General features: G+C 34.9%; 1 protein-coding gene across 4 annotated transcripts in view; it reads left to right on the top strand.

Annotated features, from left to right (window-relative positions):
* The window catches only part of RNF4 (ring finger protein 4), an 80,252-nt gene that overhangs the window by 29,405 nt on the left and 23,466 nt on the right, over positions 1–27,381 (top strand). For all 4 annotated transcript variants that reach the window (XM_003773431.4, XM_012552373.3, XM_012552374.3 and 1 more), the window contains exons 2-4: positions 16,815–16,972; positions 22,124–22,241; positions 23,298–23,377. In XM_003773431.4, coding sequence (XP_003773479.1) covers positions 16,964–16,972; positions 22,124–22,241; positions 23,298–23,377 — 207 coding nt within the window. In that variant the 5' untranslated portion in view covers positions 16,815–16,963. The remainder of the gene's footprint in view (positions 1–16,814; positions 16,973–22,123; positions 22,242–23,297; positions 23,378–27,381) is intronic.

Raw genomic sequence — 27,381 nt, 5'->3', positions numbered from 1 at the left:
TATTGTGTGTAAAAAATAATTTAAGGGGATTGTTTCAGGAAAACCTGGAAGACTTATATGAACTGATGCAAAATAAAGTGAGCAGAAGCAGAATACTGTGCACACTAATATTGTAACAGTGATCAACTATGAAAAATTAAACAATGATCTAAGACACTTCCAAAAGTCTTGTATTGAAAAATGCTCTTTAGAGCATTAGAGAATTGATGAACTTTGAATGCAGACTGAAGCATATTTTCAATTTGGTTTTCTTGCCTTTAAAATTTTTTTTTTTTTTTTTTTTTTTGCAACAAGACTAACATGGAAGTATTAGTATGATTATGTGATTGAGGAAAGGTTTAAAGGAAAGAATTTGGAACTCAGAATTTTAGAAAATTAATATTAAAGTGTATTTTTGTGTATTATTAATATTAAGTGTAATTTTAAAAATTTTTGGCCAATAGGTCCTCCATAAAGAATGTAACCATTTGTGTTTTCCCTGGAAAAATCAGATTAAATTTAAAGCATTTTAATTTAGGATTTAGGTCATCTAATCTAATGCTTTGCTTTTTTAGCAGATGAAGACATTTAAGTTCAAAGAAATTGGTAACACTAAATGCCTTTTCAGGGAAGACAATCTGTTTTAAGTACAAAGTCTGCCTTCCTTTGTATTTCTTTCCATGCTAAATTCATTCATTCAAGCTGTTTCACTTACTCTGTTTGGAATCATTAAAGTTAAAAGCATATTAGAATCAGCAGTATTGAATACTTACCATGTAAGAAGTCCTGCATCAATTTAATAACACTCTTGTTTAGCAGTGAGGAAGAAAATTGCTCTTGTGATTTATAATATGCTGAGAAATGTTTCTGGAAATAAACATTCTCTTAGAGCCTTCATTTTCCCAACTGTAAAATGGAAATATTATTTGTTCTAGTTATCTTACAGGACTATTACTTGAAAAGTATCCTTTTAAAAAAACTACATAAATGTGAATTATCCACTGTGCTTCTATCTGGTTATCAGGTCTATTCTCATTTTTCCATCTAGTGAATTAGAGATAAGGATGGTTCACAGTCTCTTCCCTTGTTCCACATTCAATTAACATCACAATTTACTCATAACTTTTTAGGTAGTTAGATCAGTTGGGATACATAACAGTAAGGATTCAAGCTATATTTTCTGACTCCAAATCTATATTATGTTGATCTTAAGCAAAGAATTAAAAATATATTTTCTCATGAATTTGTATCTACATGTATATAGCTGGCCAAATTAACTTCCTAAAAATAGCACTCTTCTCTGCTTGATGATTGAGAATAGGTCACTATTGCTTACCTGTGTGGTACTTTTAGGATCTGTCTTTTAAAATATTATAACTTAGTAACAATTAACAATAAAAACAAATAAGGGACAAAATTTTGCATAAATCTCCCCCCACCCCTAGTTTTTAATAGGGCAAAATGAAAAGAGTTAGCTGTAATATAAACATAAAATATAAACATTTTTGTTCTATGTCATCTTCTAGGGCTGTCCAAAGTTCTGCTTCCAGGGTTCTCCCCTTCCCCCCATCCCTTTGAGCTATCATCATCTATTGTCATTGTCTGTATTCTTTTATTTATGCCAAATTCATTTTGTATCAAGTTTTTAATGTGGATCTTTATAGGCCTTTTATGTAGCCATTGTAGCAAAATAGATACTACTAGCTGTAGAAGCAGGATAACTTGGATTCATATTTTGCCTTTAATTTTTGCTAGCTGTTATCATTAACAAGTTACTTAACTTATTTGACCAACTCTTTGAAGACTACGGGTTGAGATCTATATTGGTATATGGAATTACCACTATGATTAAAAAAAAAAAATGATGATTTTTTTTTTCCTGAGGCAATTGCCTCAGTGACTTGTCCAGAGTCAAACACCAGGACGATTTAAGTGTCTGAGACTAGATTTGAACTCAAGTCTTTTTGACTTCAGGGGTGTGCTCTATCCACTCCACCACCTAGCTGCCCCCAAAAAGAAGATTCTTAAGAAATTTTGGTCACATGTTCGTGATATGCTTGGATATTGACATTATTTCTAGGTTTGTTTTTTGTTTTGTTTTGTTTTGTTTTTGCCTTTATAATAGCTATGAATATTTTTGTTACAATTAGATTTTCTTTTTATTATTTTTTTTTAATTTTTAATTTTAATCTAGCAGTGGAATTGCTGGGTCCAAAGATACGAACCCTTTGATCAATCATATTGTTTAAGGGTGTATTATCATGTTATTTGCTCCATTCTACATTGCCAGTAACAATATGATAAAGTATCTTATCTGTGGTCTCTCTGGTTTTATCTTTAAAAAAACAACTGCTCTTTTATATGTTTAGGTTTCCTTGCTTTGCTTTTCTGGGAATGTGAACATTGATTAATGTGGTTATTAACAGTTTGTAAGTTTTCTTTTGTAAATTGTTGCTTCATTTCCTTTGGCCATTGCTTTATTATTAGAGAGTATGAATTATTTTTATAGCTTTGCATCAGTATTATATATGGTTATTGTCAGTTATAGTTTACAAAGAACTTTTTTTGCAGTATAGCTGCTGTACATATTTTGTAAAAGAGATGGACCTTAGAGTTCCCGTCTTAGCTTCCTTTATTCCATCCTATGGGTAGCAATTGACCCTTGTCAGTAAAATGAAGAGACTAAATTCCATATTAATATTATTCTGTTGATATTCATTAAGGTTATTGGTCTAGAGTTTTTCTCTTTTTTGACTTTTTGAAGTATCACAACCATATCTGTATCACAGGAGGAATTTTGACTGAACATGTATTAAAGTGGTTTTAAACAATTTATATCTATTCTTTTGCATCCTTTGACCATTGCTTCATTGAAAGTTTACATTATTGGTCTTAGAGCTTTGTATATGCTTCTTAAAGAGCAACATTGTATCAAAGGGATTATATACTGATTAGGAGGGATTTATTCCAGAAATATAGGAATTCAATATCCATAGGATATAAAAAAGCATAAAACATAAAAGATCACATTAATAGCAAAAACAACAGAAATGATTATATCAGTAGATGTAAGAAAAACTTTTGACAGATCAAAACCATTTCATGGATCTGAGGCAAACATTCATTGTTGAAAGAGCTGTGAATTGGTTCAGCCATTTTAGGAATCACTTGGGAACCGTGTCAAATTGGATGTATGCCTTTTGACTAAGTGCTACTTCTATTAGACCTACTCCCTAGAGATATGAAAAGGGAAAAGAAGCCACTTGTGCAAAAATATATATAGCAGCTCTTTTTATAGTAGGAAAGAATTAGAAGTGAGGAGGTGCTTATCAATTGGGACATGACTAAATGAAATAATGTGTATTAATGTAATAGATTCCTATCATTTTCTAAGAAGCAATAAGAGATGATTAAAAAAAAAAAAACCAAGAGGATTTATATGAAATATTAATGAGGTGAGCAGAATCTGGAGAGTAAAGATAAACAACTTTAAAAGATTAAAGAACTATGATCCCTGTAATGACCAAACACAATTCCAGAGGAATAATAATGAAATCTTCCTGACATAGAGATGAAGGCTTCAAAATTCCGAATGACACATACATATTTGGATGTGGTCAATACAGGATTTCATTTTGCTAATACATATTTGTTACAAGGGTATTGTGTTTTTATTCCCTCCCTCTCTCTTTCTTTTTAATGGAGGGCAAGGTAAGAGGGAGATAATTATTTTTGTTAATTTAAAAGTAAAATTAGTTGGTTAGACTAAATGCAGCTCCTTAAGATCCCAAATAGATGTCATCTTATGAGTTAACATGATTATTTTGTTAGACTTTGAAATAAATTGTATTACAGGATATTGGGCGGAGATTCTGATGGGTCAGCATTAAGAAGAACATTGGATTTGGAACTAAAATCTTTGTTTGAATTCCATGGGTTAATATGAAGTTGAAGGTGATTTCTTTAGTTCCTGTTCAATTCTAGATCAAAAATAAAATCTTTCATGAGAAAGTGGCTTAGCAGGTTGTTTTTTCCAATGGAAATAGTTTTCAAGTTGTCATTTACATTAATAAAGTTAAACTCAAGTAATAGACTGGAAAAATGAGCAACTACCCACAAAGAATGTAATGACCATAGAAAGTTACTATGATGACAGGGAAGATTAAGAGTTTTGATCTTCTAAAGAAGACAACAAATCGAAACTGCTATATACAAAGACTCAAAGAAAAATGAGAATTGCTTCAGGTCCAAAAAAAGAATTCCTGGAAGAGCTCAAAAAGGGTCTTAAAAATCAAAGAAAGGTCAGCTAGATAGTGCAGTGGATACAGCACTAGTGGAGTTATGAGGACCTGAATTCAAATTTGCCCTCAGACACTTAACTTTTCCACTAGCTGTGTGTGTTATCCAATTGCCTCCCCCCCAAATAAAAAAATTAAGTAAAATGATAGAAGAAAAAATGGGAGCAATACAAGAAAATTATTTTTAAGAAGTCAATAGCTTGGTTAAGGAGACAAAAAAGTACTAAAAAAAAAAATGACATCTTAAAAAGAAAAACAGGTCAAATGGTAAAAGAGGCATAAAAATCCAATAAAGATAAGAATGCCTTAAAAAGGCAGAATTGGCTATTTGGGAAAAAGATGAATAAAAATTCATTGAAGAAAAGAAATAGTAGAATTGGACAAATGGAAAAGAAGATGCAAAAGCTCACTGATAGTAAAATTGGGTAAGTGGAAATTAATGACTTCTTAAGACATCAAAAAACATACAAAAAAGAATGAAAAAAAATAGAAGAAAATGTGAAATATGTCATGGGAAAAACAGCTAATCTGGAAAATAGATTAAGAAGAGTAATTTATGAATTATTGGGATTATCCAAGTGTCATGATCAAATAAAGAGCCTAGACATAATTTTTCTTTTTGTGAGACAGTTGGGGTTATGTGGCTTGCCCAGAGTAATGCAGCTAGGAAGTATTAAGTTCTGAAGTGAAATTTGAACTGAAGTTGTTCTGACTCCAGGACCTATGTTTGCTCTGTCCACTGTACCATCTAGATCCCCCCTAGACAATGATGTATTTTGCAAGAAATTATCAACGAAAACTGCCCCTGGTATTCTAAAACCACTGGGTAAAATAGGAAATGAAAAAAGCCATCTATCATGACCTGGAAGAGATCCCTAAATGAATATTCCTTAGGAATTATAAACACATTCTATTGCTTCCAGATCAAGGAGAAAATATTGCAAGTAGCCAGAAAGACAAATCCAGCTTCTTGATGCAACAGTCAGGATAACATAAAATTTAGTAGTTTTAATAATAAGAGATCAGAGTAGTTGAAATTTGATAATACAGAGGACAAAGGAGCTAGGATTACAGCCAAGTTCACTTACCAATCAATACTGTGTATAATCCTTTCGTTGGAAGGAGGGGAGGGAGAATGGATATTTAGGAAAAGAAAGAACTTTTAAGCATTTCTGATGAAAAGAACTAGAGCTGAATGGAAAAATAAAATTTCAGATGTAAGATTCAAGAGAAGGATAAAAAGGTAAATAAGAAATTGAAATAATAAGGGATTCAGTAAAGTTAAGCTGTTTACATTTCCACATGGGAAGATACTTATAACTCCTAAGAACTTTCCTTACTATTAGGGCTGTTGGAAGGAGTCTACACAGATAGGGCACATCTGGGAGTTGAAACATGTTGAGATGAAAAAAGATAATAAAATTAAGGAATGAGAAAGAGCAATGCACTGGGAGAAGGTGAAATGAAGAGGTAGAATGAGGTAAATTATCTCACATAGAAGTATGGAAGGGCTTTTATAGTGGAGGGGAAGATGGAAGAAGTGGGGGCCGGTCCGGAGCGGAGCGCTTAAACCCTCTTCTCTTTGGGATTGTCTCAAAGAGAGGGAGTAAGTAACACAGTTGAGGTATAGAAATCTAAGCAAAGTCAGGGATGGGGAATGATAAAAGGGAGAAGAGATTGGGGAGATAGTATTCAGAAACAAGACATTTGAGGAGAGACAAGGTGACAGAAGAGGGAGGATAAACAGGAGAAAATAAGCTGGGGGAGGCAAACAGCGTTCCTGAAAGGATCTCTGCCCCACTAGCAGTGCTTCCCTTTTCATTTCTTTCCTTTGCACTTCCTCTCTCGAACCCTGGAGAGTCACCAGTAACTATGGAGATGGTCCTGCCACATGCTCTGTGCCATGGTTGGCATGGCTCATAGTGCAAATTAGACAACTCAAGTTTCTAGGCAATATAAATGAGAGTGCCCATTTTACAGACCGTGTGCTTAAAAAAAAGATGATTCATAGATACCTCTCCGTTACAACTGTTAGATCCTATGAACATTCTAATAGTAAAAGTAAAAGCTTCATGAAATAAAAACTTTTCATTTAACTGGATCAAATTAGCCAAAATTCAGATGATAATTGCTAAGAGAATTCTCATACCCTTATAATAATAAAAATAACAGTTTTCTCTGAATGTTACAGTATACCCCACATACCCCACACCTATCAGATTGGTTAATGTGACAAAAAAGGAAAATGATAAATGTTGAAAGGGATGTGGGAAAATTGAAACACTAATGTATTATTGATGGAGTTGTGAACTGATATAATCACTGTGGAGAGCAATTTCCAGCTATGGTCATGGCTTTAAAACCTTGCATACCCTTTGACCCAGTCATACCACTACTAGGTCTATGTCTCAAATAGATTAAAAAAAAAAGGAAAAGGACTTATTGTGGTGGCAAAGACTTGGACATAAAGGAGCTGCCTATCAATTGAACAATTTGTAGTATATGATTATGATGGAATTTTGTTATTGAATCATTTTTCAGTTATGTCTGACTTTGGGACCTCCCTTCAGGTTTTCTTGACAGATAGATTGGAGGGATTTGCCATTTTCTTTGACAAACTTATTACATAGATGAGGAACTGAGAGAAATCTGTTTATGTGACTTGTCCATAGTCCTTATTCCAAGCTCAGTTAGCCTTCTCTCCATTGAGAATGGAGATTCCATTGTGATGGAATACTCACTCTTGTGCTATAAAAAATGAGCAAGATGCTCTCATAAAAACCTGGGAAGTTTTATATGAACTGATGAAAAGTGAAATGAGGAGAATTTGGAAAACACAGTAACAACGATGTTATAGGATAATTTAGCTATTCCCAGTAATACAATGGTGTAAGATAATTCTGAAGGACTGACTTAATGATGACTGATGGAGTCTATATGCTGATTGAAGCATACATGCTTTTTTTTTGTTTGTTTTTAAGCAAAGTGACTAATCTAGAAATGTTTTGCATGACTGCACATTTATAGCCTATATCTTTTAATAATTTCTTGCCTTCTCCATGACCCGGGAATATCAGAGAAGGAGAGAATTTTAAAACTCAAAATTTAAAAAAATGAATGTTGGAAATTATTTTCACATGAAATTGGGGAAAAGAAAAACATTTTTAAAGATTTATGGAGAATAGTAATATTAATACCCTCCAAAAAGAAAAAATGCAAATGAAACAGTAAAAAATACATAGAAAAGAGCATTGAAAAGTTTTGAAAGGGATAGCATTAGAACTACTCTTAAACTGAACAAATAGCTAAAAGAAATATAGAATCATAGTTTCATATGCAATCCTTTTTCTCTGGCATATATAGAAATGTTCATATTTTAAAGTTGTCAAGTTTATAACAGACAAAAAGTGTGTGTGTAGGTGTAGATAGCATGATATAGTGGAAGGATCACTTAGAAATTTTATGTCTTAAATTATATGACATTCTGGCAAGTCACTGGAAATTCAGTGAGCTTTATTCTGAAAGTTGGGATTAATAATATATGTGTTAGTTTGTGAGTAAAGTGCTTTGTAAAATCTAAATTAAGGACTATTGAATTGTGACTTCAACTTAAATAATAGTAATAGCATCCTAGCAGAATTTTAGTGAATTATAGAAATAGAATAGGGAATTTAAATATCACTTTCATTTTATTAGTTGGTTAGTACATTATCATAATTTATGCAGTTTGCAGTATTGTTTCATGATTATATGAACTGTGTACATATATACTGTGCTAAACTGAAGTTTTAACTTTTCATATACAATTGCACTCTATCCTTTGCCTGGTCCAATCCTTCCAGGGAAGGAGAGAAATGCCATTCTGTTGTACTCTATTGATCTTTTTGCCTGTTGGGGAAAGAAGGAAACACATTCTATGGTGTTCCCTCCACTGGTCACCTCCAGTTACACCTTGCCTTAAGTTCTCTGTGGAGAACTGCATCCTCAAGCCTAATTCCTATCTGATTCATTCACCTTTGATTAACAAACTTTTTGCCCTCCCTCCCTACCCCCCATTTCAATGATTCTGAACTCTTTTCTCCCTTAGTATTCAAATCCCTTTTTCCATCTCTTAATGCCTACTTCCCTTTTTTTTCATATCCGTCAACCTAACTTCTCTAATAACCCTATCTAAGATTATTCACTCCTTCTACTATGCTTTCGGAATGCCTGTTCTAGAAGCAACAAACTTTTTTTATCTTTACCATTCCTTCCAATGTTTCTCATTGAAACCCCATGACACAGTTTCTCTGTTGTCTTTTCTAGAACTGATTGCACTTCAACTCATTCCCTTGACTTATTGTTAAGATGGAGGAGTTAGACTATTAGAATATTCCTTGCTTCCCATTACCACTTTCAAACTCTGCCTCCCTCTTTCTTCTCCTTCGCCCACCCATTTCCTCAATCCCTCACCCTTTCCTTCCGTTACTCTCTTGAGCTCAATCCATATTTAGCACATAATCAAGATTTCACTCTTCTTTTCTCAATGTGTTTATTACATAGTTCATAATCTTTATCTCTTTTCCAACTCCCTTTAATTAGGGAACTTTAGCATATATATTGATATTCCATCAAACATAGGTATTCCATAACTCTTTCATCCCAATTAATCTATATATAGATCATAGTCTTAATTTTGCTGTCATAATGATATTCTATTTCCACCTTTATGAATTTTGAAATTCCCTTATTAGATGTCTTTCTACTTTTTCCCTCTGCCTCACAGCTCTATTCTCTCATTACCTCTGATCCTAAACCCCCTCAATTCTTACTTCCACTCCTCCCTCCTCCCCCCAGCCCATACTCTCCTCCTTTGATCCCTTGGTGAACCACATCAGCCCTTACTGGCCCCTTCTTTTAAAAGTCTCATGCTCCCCTTAACTTTTCACTAGGTATGCTGCTACCAAGCTTGTCTTAGTACTCCCACAAGCCACTGCCTTCAGTTTTATTCATATGCTGCTGAAGCAAGTTCAGAAATACACCCCTGGCTGAGAGTATTATGAATTTGTTACATAATCTCAGTTGGGCCTTTAGTTCCCTAATCTTTTTACTCCTCAGACATTTATTAGCTGTGTAACCCCTGGACAAGTCACTTAATCTATTTGCTTTAATCTACTAGAGAAGGAAATGGTAGTCTATTCTAATATCTTTGTCAAGAAAACTCCATGGATAGAATGAAGAATTGGACACAACTAAATGAACAAATCATTCTTTTACTACCCCACTCACCAAAATGGTTTTTCTAGACCTTTGGATTCCTCCTTGAACCTTTTTCACTCCTTCCTTTTATCCTCATACCTGAGAACCCTTCATTATATTTCTCAGGAAAAAGTTGAGGCTGATTGCTGAGAGCCCTTGTGTAATGTCCTCCTTATCTCTTATCACTCATATATCTTTCTAGCTCTTCTGCTTTGCTGAGGCAACACCCTCCTCTCCTCTCTCCCTGAGACACAAGTAATCTCATTCTATCTCATCTAAAACACGTTTTCCCCTTTCTCATCTCACGTTCATAATCTGGAATCCTCTGGCTACAGTTGCTTCCCTGCTGCCTGCACACAGACCCACATCTCTCCCTCCCCTCATTCTTCTGTTCTTGCACATATTTCTCTGATAGTCTGACCTTCCACCCTCATCAAGTTTGCTGCCAAACTTAATTTTAATTATCTTTCTCAAATTAAAACTTTTTGATCTCTTTGCAGCTGGAAACTGTCTATTAATCTCTTTTCTTTGTTCTTGATTTGCCTCCTACCTGTCTGACTACTGCTCCTTGGGTTGTTTTGCTGGATCTTTTTTTTTTTTTAAAGCTTTTTATTTTCAAAACATATGCATGGATAATTTTTCAACATTGATAGTTGTAAAACCTTGTGTTCCAAACTTCCACCTCCCTTTCCCCCACCCCCTCCCCCTCCCCTTCATGGCAAATAGTTCAATATGCTATGTTATGTTCAATATGTTAAATATGCTAAAAATATGTTAAATCCAACACATGTATACATATTTATACAGTTATCTTGCTGCACAAGAAAAATCTGATCAAAAAGGGAAAAAATGAGAAAGAAAACAAAATGCAAGCAAACAATGACAAAAAGACTGGAAATACTATGTTGTGATTCACACTCAGTTCCCACAATCTTCTGTCTGGGTGCAGATGCATCTTTTCATCACAAGATTATTGAAACTGGCATCAATCATCTCATTGTTGGAAAGAACCATGTCCATCAGAATTGATCATCATATAATATTGATATTGCCATATACAATGATCTCCTTGTTCTGCTCATTTCACTTGGTATCAGTTCATGTAAGTCTCTCCAGGCCTTTTTAAAATCATCTTCCTGATCTTTTCTTATAGAACAATAATATACCATAACATTCACATACCACAACTTATTCAGCCATTCTCTAACTGATGGGCATCCATTCAGTTTCCAGTTTCTTGCCACTACAAAAAGGGCTGCCACAAACATTTTTGCACATGTGGGTCAGTTTATCACCGGTTATAAGCCCAGTAGAAACACTGCTGGGTCAAAGGGTATGCACAGTTCGGTAATTTTTTGAGCATAGTTCCAAATTGCTCTCCAGACAGTTTCATTAACAATATATTAGTGTCTCAGTTTTCCCACATCCCTTCCAACATTCCTCATTATCTTTTCCTGTCATCTTAATGGTATATAATTTTCTTTCTCTGTTTTGACCCTAATCTGTCAAAGGAATTTGGTAGGACTCCTTTCTCTATTTTTTAAAATAGTTTGAATAGTATTGGAATTACTTACTCTTTAAATGTTTGGTAGAATTCACATGTAAATCCATCTGGCCCTGGAGGTTTTTTCCTTAGGGAGTTGATTAATAGTGTATGGGATGTAGAAGACCCTTACCCAAAATGACTACTCAGAGATCACTCAAAATAGAAAGCAGAAAGGTTGTTTGTTAAACTTTCTGAGGGTGAGTCATTCTATCACGCTATAAGGGAAAGAGAAAGCTCATGGTAGGAGGGCTAAAGAAGTAGTAAAGATACACACCTTTTATACAAGAGATTACATCACAAGTAAGAGAGCATTGAGAAGGGGAGGAGGAGGCATTTAATTGGTTGTTGCTGTCTGGAGAGATTGGAATGGAAGGTTTGTTTCCCTGAAATCACCTGATTTCTAGGAAACAGAAAGTCAGGCTTCAGATAATTAAGCAGACAGTGGTGAAGCTAATAGACTAAATATCGATAAATGTCAAATACTGATACACGTCATCAGTTCAGGTTAAGTAAATATGTTTATTTTTTCCTAAAATGGAACTATTTAAATAATTTATTTTCTCCTCTGTTAGTCTTGGCAATCCATTTTTGTGAATATTCCTTCATTTCACTTAAATTGTCAGTTTTGATGACATATAGTTGGGCAAAATAACTCCTAATTATTATTCAAATTTCCTCTTCATTGGTAGAAAGTTTTTCCTTTTCCTTTTTGATACTAACAATTTGTTTTTCTTCCCTTTCTAATCAAATTAAAGGTTTATCTATTTTGGTTTTTTCCCCATAAAACCAACTCTTTTGTTTTAATTCAATAGTTTTTTTTTTTTTTTTTTTACTTTCAGTTTTATTAATCTCCCCTTTTATATTCAGATTTTCAAATTTGGTATTTAATTGAAGGCTTTTGATTTGTTCTTTTTCTAGCATTTTTAGTTGTAAGTCCAATTCATTGACTTCTTTCTCTTATTTTATGCAAATAAGCATCTAGAGATATAAACTTCCCCTAAGAACTTCTTTGCTGCATCCCATACATTTTTGTATATCTGTCTCATTTATTGTCATTATCTTGGATGAAATTAGCGATTTTGTATATGATTTGTTGTTTTATCTACAGATTCTTTAGGATTAGATTATTTCCTTTCTAATTAATTTTTGGTCTTTTTTCCCCCTGGCGTTTTATTGCATGTAATTTTTATTGCATCATGATCTAAAAAAAAAGATGCATTTACTATTTCTGCCTTTCTGCATTTGATTTTGAGGGGTTTTCCCCCCCTAATAAGTGATCACTTTTTGTATAAGATCCATGTATTGTTGAGAAAAAATTTTCTGTCTCCATTCAATTTTCTCTAAAGGTCTATCATACCTAATGTTTCTAGAATTCTTTTTACCTCCTTAACTTCTTTCTTACTTATTTTGTGGTTCAATTGATCTAGTTCTGAGAGAGCGAGATTGAGATCCCTCATTAGTATAGTTTTGCTGTCTAATTCTTCTTGCAGCTCTTTTAACTTCTCTAGAAATTTGGATAATTTACCACTTGGTTCATATATGTTTAGTTTTGATATTACTTCATTATCTATGGTGCCTTTTAGTAGAATGTAATTTCCTTCTTTATATCTTTTAATTAGATCTGTTTTTGCTTTTGTTTGATCTGAGATCAGCATTGCTACCCTTGCTTTTTTTTTTTTTTTTTTTTTTACTTCACCTGAAACATTATTCTGCTCCAGCCTTTTATATTTACTCTAAATGTATCTACTAACTGTATTTTCTGCCATCTTGTTTCTCCCCATTTATACTTTTCTCTTTCCTTTCCCCCTTTCTCTGGTACTGAGTTTTTGCTTCTGATTACCATTTCCCTCAAGGTGATGGTCAGCCCCTCCCCCCTTCTTATCCCTTTCTCCATCTACTTCTGTTTTCTGTTCTATTAGCCTCCCCCTTTCATTTCCCCTTTCTCCTTCTACTTCCCTATAGGCTGAAACAAGCATCTCTGTGAAGCTAAATATGTCTGATATTCTCTCTTTGAGCCATATCTGATAAGAGTAAGATTTATACAATGCTCACCCCTTTTCCTTTTTTCCCTCAATTGTGATAGATCTTTAATATCATCACAATAAAGTCAGATTATACCTCACCCTCCAAGTATACCCATAACAGAGATAAAGAACTCAAGAGTTAAACATATGTTCTCATATAGGGATATATATAAGCTTTTTAACTTTTAAAAGAAAGTTTGGTTTTTTCCCTTTTTATGTTTTTTATGCTTCTCTTGAGTTCTGTATTTGAAGACCAATTTTTCTGTTTGGTTCTGGTCTTTTCATCAGAAATAAATGAAATGTTCATTTTTTCCCCTGAAAGATGATGCTTAGTTTTGCTGGATAGTTGATTCTTGGCTTTAATCCAGTTCCTTTGTCTTTCAAAATATCAGATTCTAGGCTGTTTGGTTCTTTAAAGAGGAAACTGCTAGGTCCTGGGTAATCCTGATTGTGGCTTCTCCATATTTGAATTGTTTCCTTCTGGCTACTTGCAATATTTTTTCCTTTATCTGATAATTCTGAAATTTAGCCACAATATTTTTTGGAGTTTTCATTTTGGGGTCTCTTTCAGGAGGTAAATGGTGAATTCTTTCAATGGCTAATTTACTCTCTGGTTCTAGGACATTAGGGCAGTTTTCCTTGATGATTTCCAGAAAGATGATGATGTCTAGGCTCTTTTTTAAAATCATCATGATTTTCAGGAAATCCAGCAATTCTTAGATTTTCTCACCTACATCTATTTTCCAGGTCAGTTGTTGTTGTTGTTTTTTCTTTTTCTTTTTTTGTTGTTTGTTTTGTTTTTTTCAATGAGGTATTTTACATTTTCTTTGATTTTTTTTTTAATTTTTAAAATTTTTGTTTGATTCTTGAAGTCTCAATGAGTCATTTATTTCTATTTGCTGAATTCTAATTTTTAGTGAATTATTTTCTTCAGTTAGATTTTTTTAATCTCATTTTGCATTTGGCCAATTGAACTTTTAAATAAAGTGTTTTTGTGTTCATTGCTTTTTTTTTTTCCATTTCACAGAAATTCTATTTTATTCTATTCTATTCTATTAAATTTCTATTCTATTAAAAATCTCTTTCACAGATTCTGTTTTTCAATGAATTAATTTCTTTTTTGTATCTATTTTGTAAGGAGTTATATGCTTTTTCCATTTCATCAAGTCTATTTTTTAAGTTTTCTTCAGATAATTTCTGTTTTTCCAACTTTCTTGCAAAGTTCTCATTTCCTTTCCTCATTTTTCTTCCAACTCTCTTTTAATATCCTTTTTGAATTCTTCCAAGAAAGCTTTGTGAGAAAGGGACCAACTCATATCATTCTCTGAGGCTTCATCTGGACATGATTGGCTTTAGGATCCTCAGAGTTTGAGGTCTCTCTCTTTCTCTATAAAAATCTGTCTATGATCAGAGTTCTTTTTGCTTTTTTTGCACATTATTATTATTATTATTATTATTTAATTTTGAGGTCTGTTCTTTAAGGCAAACAGCAACAGTGCTTTAGCTTGCCCTGGGGCCAGTGCTGCTGAGTGAATTCAGGGAGTGAGTAGGCGTGGCCAGGTTTCTCACTTTTTCTGGTGTTCTGAGGCTCACAATTTGCCTTTTGTACTTGCTTTTGGGTTTTTCACAGCTAATCTGTTGACCCACTGGCTTGTAACTAGGGCAGAGTAGCCTAAGAGCTTTGCAGCAGATTCCCTTATACTGGGACAGACCTCTGCCAGACAGAGGGCACAATTCCCTGGCTCTCCACCCCCCAGCTCCCTATTCCTGGCTGTATGCACTGGGTGTGTGCTCCTTAGCCTTCCCCGCTCTTCCCTTCTCCTTTTCCCTTCCTCCCCCACTGAATTGAAACAGACCTTTTCTGAAGTTCTTCCTAAATATCTTCTGCTGCAAATGTCTTACACTCCAAATATTTGTGAGTTCTCTGACTCCAAAACCAGTTCAGTCTTAATCTGGTGTTGATCTGGGGAAAGCTCAGAGGAGCTCATACAGTGATGTGTTTATTCTTCGCCATCTTGGCTCTGCCCCCCATCCCCACCCCTTTGCTGGATCTTTATCCACTTCCCACCTGATAGCATTGGTATCTCTTGTGTTGCAAGCCTACTTCTCTTTTTTAATCTCTCTCACTTGATTAGGATTCATTAGTTTCCTTGTATTCATAGCACTGCTTTATGCTAATGATTTTCAGATCCTCCTCCACCCTGAACTTCTTTGTTGACTTTCAGTCATATCCAGACTCAATATGTCCAAAACTGATGTGATCTTTTCCCCTAAAACTTTCCTTCTTCCTAATTTCCCTATTGATAGCAGGTACCACAGTCATTATCTCACCTACACTCACAAAATAGGCATCATCTTTGACTCCTTTCCTCATTTCATCTATAGCTAAGTCATTTTAATTCTGACTTCTTAACATCTTTCACATATGTCCCTTCTTCTGATTTTATTGACACTCTCAAGTTCTTATCACCTGCCATCTGGACAATTGCACTAGCCTTCTGGTTGATCTCCCTGCCTCAAGTCTCTCCCTCCTATAATACTTTTTCCACTAAGGTGTCACATCTGTATTCCTAAAATGCAAATCTAGTTTGTTCTCTCTCTGTCTGTGTCTGTCTGTCTGTCTCTCTCTCTCACACACACACACACACACACACACCCCTATCCTTTCAAGATTAAATATAAAATTCTGTTTGGTCTTTAAGGTCTTTCATAACTGGCTCCTTATCTTTCCAACATTATTCCTTCCAACCTCTTCAAATTAGAGACATTGGTTTCCTTTCTATTCTTTTCACAAATTACTCTTATCTCCTGATTGTTGTCACCAATTATCCCCCTTACCTGGAATTTTACCTGGAATTTTCTCCCTCCAGCTGCTGGCTTCCTTCAAGTCCTACCTAAAATCCCACCCACCTACTACTTTCCTGATCCTCCTTAATGTTGATTCCTTACCTCTATTAATTATCTCTAATTTATCCTGTATGTATTTTATTTGCATTATTGTCTCCCTCATTAGATTGTGATTCCTTGAAAATAAAGACTTCGTTGTTGTATTTGGTTTTAGTTTAGACTTTTTCATTCCCATCACTTAGCATAGAACCTGATATATGGTGGGCATTTAGTAAATGCTTTTTGACTTTATGACCACATAGTGTGGTTTACAGCTTATTTATATAACCAAATTAGTATCACTTTGCATTTATTTTGGAATTTTCCTTGAAACCTACTTGTTTTTCTCAGATTCCCTCAGCTATTCTTTCCCATCCTCAGGTGTTAATATACCTGCCTCCTCTTCCTCCCCAATCACTATCCAGTTGAATATCATGTATAAGAAGGAATTGTTTATCCTTATATTGGATGTTTTATGGAGGGGGAAGAGGGGTAGAGGGAGGAAGCTGATTCCCTTAAGGCAAGAATTGCTGCTTTATGTAATTTTTGACTCATTCCCTTGGACAACTAGTGTAGTCCATAGTATGTTTAACAGACTTTTATGTTTTTGAGTTGGGGTAGGGAGTGGTTTGTGTTTTGTTTTTTTGATAAATTGAATCTAATATTGCACCGCCAACTAAGACTGTTAGGTCTCTCTGGCCAATCTTTGATCCTATATTTATTTCAAAAGCACTTTACAAATTGCAGTATAAACGCTTCTCCAAGAAGCTTTCTGGTCGAACTGAGTCTTACTGATGATATAGGTGACAATTATCTACATATAATGTTTTTTTTTTTAAACAGGTTTTAAAACTACTACTGGAAATCTGTACTTTGGGCTATTATGAAAGCTAAAGAAATGGTCTACAAGCATATATAAGAATTTGAAGATTTTAATTGTTGCCATATATCATATACATATATATCATTTTTCTCTGGAGCTGAGAAACATCATGAGCACAGTAAGTTGCTTTGTTTTTGTTTTTGTTTTTGTTTTTGTTTTTGTTTTTTTCAATTAAGTCCATAGAAATCATCTCATTGTTGTTATTTTTCAAAAAAAAGCATATATAATCTTAAAACTTTAAAAATTCATCCATTCCAACTCCTTCACTTAGGAAACTCAAGCCCAGAGAAAGGAAATTATTTGCCTGAGATCATAGAACCAGAGCCAGAAGTAGAATATTGACCTCTAAACTAGTTCAGTGTAACTACTTAGTGGTATATTGAACCAGAATACTAGAGTGAAAGGGTGTCTTCTTTCTAGTTCTGCCTCTAACTCACTGACCTTAAATATCTCAGAGACTTGACCTCTCTGACCTGAGTCTTGACTGTGTCTTATAAAAGTGGGGTTTCTGTTTTGGAAATCAGTTTAGAATTAAGGTTTTTGTTTTTGTTTTACTGCATAAAACATCCATACATTTTAACTTGGGATACCAACTGCTAGGTCATAGACATCAAAATATTTTCTTGTATTTTTCTTAACATTAAAGAATTCAAGACAAAGTAAATTACTATCATTTGAGAAAGCATTAAACCATTTGTGATATGTGAATGTAACAAAATATTGTGCTATATGTGATGAAGAATTCTAAGAGAAGCATGGGAAGACTTACATGATTTGATTCAGAGTAAAGAAAATAAAGCTAGGAAAACCATGTCTATAAAATAATTGAAAGAACAACAAAAGGATGACATTTTGTAAATATAATAGAAGTTTGACTCTAGAGGAGAGTTAAGAATTAAACCTCTGTTCAATCTTGGGGGTGGGGGTGGGGGGCAGAGTCTGTGTAGAGTATGATACAAATAGATTAGTTAATTGTATTGATTGATTTTTGCTAAAAGTTTTTTTCCCCTTAATTTGTTAAAAGAGATGGCTTATTGGGTAGAGGAAGAGATTGATTTGGAAAAGTTATATAAAAACATAAATCTTTAAATGTGAAATTAGACTGGTTGAGTTAGCAGACATTGATCATGTCTATTATGTTCAAAGCAGTGTAAATATACATACCTGGTTCTTAATATTACAGAATATACAAAAGAGAAAGACATGTTCAAATTTCATCTCTTTCTAGTTAGTTAGCTTTTGGCATATATTTTCTTTCATACACGTACACAGTTTCTCTGGATTTCTCTCCATTTCTTGATTACAAAATAAGGAAATTGGATTTGTTGAATCCTGAAGGCTCCTTGTAGCCCTGAATCTTTGATCCTAGTACACACAAGTACAAGGTAGAGTGAGATTAGTGAAGACAAAGTCCTATGACAGCTTGTAAAGTAAGAGCTCATCTTCTGGACGTGGATAGTAGATAGAGGAGACCTTAGCTTTGTCCTAAAGGCAATGAGGATTTCAGCAGTCAAATGTTGCTAGGGAGACAGTTCTGTTTGAGGCAATGTGAGTGAATTAGAGGAAGTAATATGAGATAAGATTGGAAGGAGGGTATGGAGAATCTTGAGTGCTGGGTTCAGGAAGTTGTACTATATTCTGTAGATAATGAAAAGTTATTGAAGGTATGATGTATTAAGAGATCTTTAAGGTCCTTTCCAACTCAAATTATAATGTGAAATGGGATTTAGACATTTTGTTCCATTCGGCAGACATACATCAAATTCCCTACTGTGTTCAAAACAGTGTGGATACTGTTATAGCAATAGTTATAACATAGGCTTGGTTCAAGAAATTTACAATGTACTGGGGGAGAAAAATGTGTTCACATCTTATCGCTGTTAGTTAATTAGTCCTAAACATAATTTTAGATTGCACTTAGAATAGACTCCACTTTTGAAAATTAATATTTGTATTTGTTACAAATTAATTATTATATGTAGTACATCTTATTTATTTAATTGGATTATATATTTCATAAGATTTGAAGATATTTAACTAAGCATCTTTTATAAACTTGTTTCCAGGTGTGTGTGTGCATATAGGTATTCATAGATTTTTTCATGTATGATGGATTGCATATTCATTTTTAGCACACAAAAAGGTTTTTGAAAATATTAAGCCACTTGCGATGAGACCCTCAGATCATAGTATCTTTCACCAAGGACACTAGAAGAAAATGTATCCCTCAGGATACACACAGGAACTGTAGGAAAGGAGTCATTAAATCTTGATGTGTGCCACTAGTTAATGGCAGGCCATTGTTTTTAATCCAACTCCAGCTCACTCAAAATTCAAAATTCTTTCTACACTATTTAACTATTAACTATTTCATGTCCATATACTTCAGCCTCATCCTGCTAGATTATGTTTCTTGAATGTCAAAACCACATCTTACCTTACTTGTCTTTCCTATAGCATCAAGCATGGTACAAATACAGATATCTAAATGGATATAAGTTGTGTTAAGATTGAACTATAATTATTCTCTGGGAATGTTTCATCCAGGCATGAAAAACTCATTTGATTTGTCCATCCCTGTTAGCTATCTCTCTCTCCCTTTTCATGGCTAATGAAAGGTAATGAGCAATACCATCTGTAATTTATTCCTTCCTTCACTTTTCCTCCCACTCTTTAACACTGCATTCTGACTTCCAAGTGAAAGAACTCTCCCCAAAGTTATTAGTGATCTCCTCATTGCGAAACCTAATAGTTTTTTGTCAATCCTGATCCTTCTTTGCCTCTCTGCAGCTATTGATACCATTAATTGCCTTTTTCTCCTTGATCTATTCCCTTCCTTGTAGATTTTAGAAATGCTGCACTCTTCTGGTTCTTTTCATTCTCATCTGTTTCCTCTCAGGCTTCTTGGGTAGATCTTTCTGTTATATAATCATGGGTATCAATCAAGAATGCTCAGGACTTCTTTTCTATACTGTTTCGCTTAGTAAAATTACTACTCATAGATTCAGTTTCCAGCTCTATGCAGATGATTATTAGATTTATTCAGATATCCAGCCATCATCCCTTATTTTACACCAGTAAGCTAAGGGCAAGAACACATAAGTAGTAAACAAAGGGAAACTGATCAGTCTGTGAATTATTAGCATATTTTGTCACAGTCCAGAATTTTGTGACTTAGGTATTTCTCTTTCCATTAAACACTTTGAAGAGAAATAATGTGTTCATTTGAATGCTTTTCAATTGATTTTAGATAGTGGATTGAATAAAGGACCACAATCAAAAGACATCTTGGAATAATTTGCAAGTGAGAGGGTCAAAGCCAAAAGCAGGCCAGTTACTTTTCCAGGACTAAATAAAGCTATAATATATAGCATTGGCTGTATCCTTGGACAAGGCTTCTGGATGGTAGATCAGGAATTGACTGTAGATTTTGGTGGGGCATTTCACAGTCTTTTAGTCTATAGTTCTGTGAATAAGATAATGAGTTAGTTATATCCAAAGAACAGGGATTCATAGATCATTTTGGACCTGAATGGAAAGGCTAGTGCATGCTCCTTTGATCTATTTTTACCTTATGGTGTTCCGCATTTTCCTTAGTACTTCTAGTAAAAATACAGATCAACAGGCATTTATTTAAAACATATTCTACTAGATGAAAGAATGTTTAGCCAGAAGAGAAGATTTAGGGGAGATAGCATAGCTGTCTGAAGGATCCTCATGTGGAAAATGAATTAGATTTATTTTCTTTAGCCCCAGATTGTAAACCTCGGAGTGATGGGCAGAATTTGCAGAGAAGCAGATTTCATCTAAATATAAAGAAAAATTCTGAGCTTGTCCCAAAGTAAGATGAACTTCCTCAGGAAATAATGGGTTCCCTGTTATTTAAGCTTTCAGACGGAGTTTCTGTTGTATCTTCACCAGGGTTGTTAAAGAGAAGATTCCTTTTCAGTAAAAAGTTAGAATGTCCTTTATTCTATCTCAAATTCTGATTGTAGTCCTCCTACACTTTAGGATAGGTGATCATCATGATTTAAACAAATAATTGACTGATAACTGGCCCTCTTTTAATGAACCTCTCCATAGTGAGCTGTATTCTACGTTAAATTATACATCACCCATTACTCTACTACATTTGGAACCTTACCAGCTTTTTAAGTGCTACTAGGATTTTAGTTGATAAAATAGCAAATTGTAGCACGAAAGTATGCTTTAATATGTATCACATACATCACAATTTGTTCAGTTCTTTCAAACAAAAAATTCTGAGCAATTATGTTGAAATGGACTTTATTTCATTTGATCATAGCAAAACGAAAATTGAATAAGTAGGGTAAAAAAAGAAGTCAAAAAACTATGTGTAGATCTCCAAAAGAACGATGAGCACCTTGAAAGGATTCTAAAATGTATAACCAAGAATTTTATTTGTAATTTAAAGCCAGTTGTGTTCATAAAAATCAAAGAATTACAGTTAGACGGGACCCAAATCCCAAGTCCTGTCTATATCATTCCTGACAAGTAGTCAGGTAGACTAGGGCTGTCAAACTCAAATAGTAAGAGGGGCAACTAAACTGTGTGTAAAGGATCCTTGCAAGTTGCATATTGACTTAGAAAACACCATATTAACGTCATTTATTTTTTATTGTATTTTTTTCCAATTCTATTTTTATCTGGTTGCTGTGGTATTCAGATGTGTTGCTGCTCTGCATTTGATACCTCTGATCTAGATTCCATTTGAATAACTTTGGTAACTGGTAAATTACCATCTTTTTTTGGACAATTCACATTGTTAGGAAATTTTTTTCCTTATTGACCTGAAATCAGCTTCCCTCTAATTTTTCTTTTTATGTTAAACTTTTCCAGTTCTTTAACTTGTCCTAAGATAGTATGGTCTTTTGTTCCCTTACCATCCTACTCATCCTTTTCTGGTTATATTCCAGCTTCAATGTCTTTAAAATGAAGTAATATTCCAGATGCAGTCTGGAGGATGAGGAAATGATCACAGGCCCTGACTGTGGCTTTATAAACCTTAAAACATTAAATTAGGAACTGTTATTATAAATTTTTTAGCTACCATTTCACATACAGAATTTGTCTTCCAAAATCACTCTGGTCTTATTATGGGACCTGCTTCCTATCTATATCTCCTCCTCATTCTGGACTTAAGCAATAGATTGTTAACCTCAAATGCCAAACTTGAAATATATATCTACATGAAGTCTTATATTGGGATATTTTTATTAATCATTTAATTTATTTTTATCCTTAATAGACTCAAAGAAAGCGCCGAGGTGGAACAATAAATTCCAGGCAGTCTCAAAAACGAGAACGATTAGGTCCAACTATGGAGATGACTTCAGAAGCCGAGCCAATAGAACTTGTAGAAAGTGGTAAGTGTACAAATCAAATTGGAAAAATAGGAACTGAAATGTTGAAAATAATTTTTTATTCACAATTTAAAGCCAAAATTTTTATAATCATTTCTTATAGTGTTGTTTTTGTCCTGAAATATTCCAAGGTTTCTAAAACTTGAAAATTGTGAGAGTTTGTTTTAACTGGAAATCATAGTATATGAGATTTGTAATGTAATGGGCTCTCTTTTTAAAATTTATCCTTTCATTTTGCTGTTATCTTCATGAAAGTCTATAACATTCTTCCTTTTTTTTTTTTTTTTATTAAGGGGAGACTTAAAGCTCTGTGTTATAGGAAAATTCTAAAGCCACAGAATTGACAATACAAGGGGTTAGGGAAAGGATTTTATATTGAGCTGGCCTTATGTGTGTGGTCATCTTGTCTTCCCTACATCAAAAGAATCTTAAAGGTTTCCAGGGGCAGCTAGGTGGTGCAGTGGATAGAGCACCAGCCATGAAGTCAGGAGGACTCTGGACCTCAAGACACTTAACACTTCCTAGCTGTATGACCCTGGGCAAGTCACTTAATTCCAATTGCCTCAGGGGAAAAAAAGAAAAGAAAAAAAGGAAGTCATTGCTAGGAGCCTTGTAATAGTAATATTATAACTATGCTTCTGATAATTCAGTTATTTCTATTTTATATCGAGGATTTAAAAAAAAAATCCCACAAATATTGGCTATTTGTGGATTTTTGTTGTGTTGCTCCCTCCTAAGCATGAGTTTTTGGTGATACTTGTAATCAATCATAATAAAGGCCAATGTTGCCTTCAGGGAGCTATTCTTTACTGAGGTTTCTAAGTTTGTAAGGGAGTGTTGATATAATCCTTAGGGTTCTACAGATTGTCCTGAATTCCAGGCTCAAGGCAGGGCAGACTAGTTGATAAAAGGGCCTGGTGGTTAACTAGAGAGATGTAATATTAGCACATCTATGTTGATAACTTCTCTGATTTTGTAGAGTCAAATTTGCATAGGTACGGGGGAGTGAACTTTTTTTTGTCAGTTTTCCTGATACTTGTAAAATGCTTCTTTTTAAAGCTGGAGAAGAGGTGGTGGACCTCACCTGTGAATCTACTGAACCGGTGGTAGTGGATCTGACTCACAATGATTCTGTGGTGGTAAGCATCAATAGTACAGATTGAGGTAGAGGCTATCAGATTTTAGGTACCTGGGCAATCAGACTGATCACTGATGTGAACAAATTATTGTTCACATGGTATATCATGTATATAAACTCGCTTGCAAACCTTAAAGGACTATAGAGATGTCAAGTTTTATTGCTCTGTGTTAGCAAAGATGAAAGATGTAATGCCTTAGACCAGGAGTCCTCAAACTTTTTAAATAGGGGCCCAGTTCCCTGTCCCTCAGACTATTGGAGGGCCGGACTATAGTAAAAACAAAAACTTTGTTTTGTGGGCCTTTAAGTAAAGAAACTTCATAGCCCTGGGTGAGGGGGATAAAAGTCCTCAGCTACTGCATCTGGCCTTCAGGCTGTAGTTTGAGGACCCTTGCCTTTGAACCTAGTACTTAAGTACTAGAAGGACATCTAGTTATATAAACAAAGATACAGAAATGTGGTTCCCTGTTTTGGAAATAAATACTTCTTTACAAAAAATCTAATCACTCTTCAGCCCTAAAAAAATCAGTCCCTATATTACCTAGTCTAATGTTGCCACACATCATACTAGAAGTAATTTGGCCTTCCTTTCATTTCATAGTACTTTAAAAATGCTTATTGATTTGTAGTGTAAATTAATGTTGTTATAATAGACCTGCCTTAATCTCTCTGCTTTACTTATTCTGATAACTCCTAGTGCTTGGTCTCTCTTAGGAAAGTTAGTAGGTTATGATGAAAAAAACTTAGAATGAAAGGCAGGCAGAACTGGAAGCAATCTAGGCCAAATGATGTCCCCACCACTCTACTCCCCACCCCCTGGTCACAGACAAAGCAGGGCAGAATCTGGAACACAGTGCAAGCTGATCTGGTTGTCTTTTTACTGTATTGCCCTTCTAGTGCCACTGGTTAAAAGATGTTGACTTTATAATTAATGTAGGAAATAGCATTAGATTTTAAATCCTAGATTTGCATCTTAGTATTCATATGACCTTGACCAACCAGTTTCTTAGATCCTTGGTTTCTGCATCTGAAAATTGAGGTGATTGGATTCAGTCTCTCAAATTCCTTTCAGCTTCAAAGCCACTGGGTCCATAGATAAAAATGACTAGTGAAAAATAACTAGTGATGGCTATGCCTGCAGTGGGAGATCTTGGCCTTTTTAAGATAATGTTTTTAACAGTTCTTAATTTGACTGAGGGCAGTGCGCATTCAATGATTACGTTAGATAACTGATGCAAATAATGGCTTCTGTTATCTGTTCTTAAAAAATGTATCTAGGAGGTGAAGACCTTCAAGAGTAGAACTGAAAAATTGCTGTTTAGACACACTCTAAGCCAATCAGGACCCAAACAGAGACCAAGAGGAGCTTGGCCTGGAACCTACTATTGAACAATCAATGAGAGCCAGAGTGATTTGGGTTTAAGGCATAGCCCTTAAGAAGCACCCTCTCCAGGAAACCCCAAGATAACGTGTAAAATTTCAGTGATCAAAATTTATACTCCTTTGGGCAAATTATGCACAAATAAAGGTATGATTCCATATGTGGACCGAAGGAGAGGAAGAATGGGAGAAAAGAGAAAAGAAGGAGGGAAGGGGAAAGAAGGATAACAGTGGCAACATTTTTGTATCACTTATTTCCCAGACACTGTGCTAAGTGCTTTATAAATATTGGTTCATTTAATCCTTACAATGGCTCTGAGAAGTAGTGCTAATATTATCTCCATTTTAAAGATGAGTTAACTAAGACTAGATCTTATCAAACCTGTATACCTGTATCTCCGATTCCAAAGTCTCCTTATCTGACCACAATCTGTTGGCTTTTTACCTCTCCTTCTGTCTTCCCGAACAGAACCTGACTCTCTGTCCTCACCCTAAACTTCAGTCTAATGACCCCTCAATTGTCCCCCTGCACTAGCTAGTCCTGCCTCTTCTCCCCTTCTTGGTTCAGTGATCACCAGCTTCATGCTACATTGTCTGGCTTCTTGGAATCCTTGGACCTGGCCATTCTCTATGCCTCGCCTCCCTCTGTCACCCAGCTGTTCTGGATGACTCTTGTCACATGCCCCTCGGGGGCCCTTGTTTCTGCAAGGCATTCTCTTCTTTGCCCTCTCTTAGCTCACTCTCCCAAGCTTTTTCATCCCTTCTGAAACCTCCCATAGAGCCCTGTCCCCTACCCTGTCAGCTGGGAATCTTGACTTGTTCATTGGGAACTTCCTAATCTCCTATTACACAGTTCCTTTTGCCTCTATCTCCTTCACTGCTATCTCACATGATGATAATTAAGGACAATCTCCTCCATCAGCTTGCCCCCCTGCATCATTCACTCTTTCATTTATTTTCAGTCTTTCTCTTCCTGATAGCTCATTTTTAAGGCCTATAAATATACCTGTGTCTTCTCTCCTCCTGAAAAAGGAGGATTTCAATTTCATTTAATCATCAAATTCATTTGATTCTTCCATCCCTATCTTATATCTCTTCTGCCCCTTAGTAGCCTAAACTTTGCATAATAGATGCCTCTATTTTCCTATCCTTTCTCTTTCTTAATCCCTTGTAATCTGGCTGGCCTTATCATTCCATCAAAACTGTTTTCTCTAAAATTACCACCAGTCTCTTAGTTGCCAAGTTGATTATCTCATTCTTGTTGACCTCTTCTTTTCCAGCATTTAATTCTATTGATCGATCATTCCTCCTAGATAATTTCTTCTCTCTCTAGGTTTTTGGAACACGATCCTCTCCTGGTTCTCCTTTCACAGCTCCTGGCACAAAGTGGATTGTTGTTGTTGTTGGGTAATTTTTCAACATGGACCATTGCAAAACCTTCTGTTCCAAATTTTCCCCTTCTTCCCCCCCTCCCCTCCCCTAGATGGCAGGTATTCCAATACATGTTAAAATATATGTTAAATCCAATATATGTATACATATTTATACAGTTATTTTGCTGCACAAGAAAAATCAGATCTAGAAAGAAAAAAACAACCTGAGAAGGAAAACAAAAATACAAGCAAATAACAACAGAAGGAGTGAAAGTGCTATGTTGTGGTCCACACTCAGTTCCCACAGGCCTCTCTCTCTGGGTGTAGACGGCTCTCTTCATTATTGAACAATTGGACCTGGTCTGAATCATCTCATTGCTGGAGAGAGCCACGTCCATCAGAATTGATCATCGTATAATATTGATATTGCCGTATACAATGATCTCCTTGTTCTGCTCACTTCACTTTGCATCAATATACCACAACTTATTCAGCCATTCTCTAACTGATGGGCATCCACTCAGTTTCCAGTTTCTTGCCACTACAAAAAGGGCTGCCACAAACATTTTTGCACATGTGGGTCCCTTTCCCTCCTTTAAGATCACAGAGTAGATTCTTAATGTTGATTTATTGATGACTTTATCACCTTTTTATCCTTTTTTAGATCACACTTTGAAACCATTGGTATCCTTCATGGTTATCCTTCATGGTTCTGCCCTATGCCTGCTTTTTTTTCTCCTCCTACACTTCTATCCTTCTTTTTCTTCTTCTATACTACTTTATCACCAGCTTTCGGTGATTTATACTAATGATTCTGAAATCTATCTTACCTGTCCAAAATTCTGTGTTAACCTTCAGTCTCACATTTCCACCTGCCTTTTAGCCATCTTGAACTGTGTGTCCCATAGATTTCTTAAATTCATTATGTCCAAAACAAAACCCATTTACTTTACTCCAAATGCTTCCTCATCCCCTCCTTCCCTATTGTTGTAGAGGGAAATAGCGTCTTATCTTTTACAAGAAGCCTTTCGTGATCCCTCTTAATTTCAGTGCTCTATCTGTTAATAATGCCCTATTTATCATATATGTGTGTGTGTGTGTGTGTGTAGCTTACAACTTAATAGAGAAGACGTGTGTGTTTATATGTATTTATGTGTATACACACACACACACACGCTGTTTTCTCTATAAGTTGTAAGCTACTTGAGGGCAAGGACTGGCTTTTTGTATCCTCTATCCTTAGAGAGCCTGA

The sequence above is a fragment of the Sarcophilus harrisii genome, chromosome 6 (assembly GCF_902635505.1).
Source record: "Sarcophilus harrisii chromosome 6, mSarHar1.11, whole genome shotgun sequence".
In the NCBI taxonomy this organism is placed as follows: Eukaryota; Metazoa; Chordata; class Mammalia; order Dasyuromorphia; family Dasyuridae; genus Sarcophilus; species Sarcophilus harrisii.
Note: the sequence above shows the minus strand (reverse complement) of the source record. Positions and strands in the feature narration are given on the sequence as shown.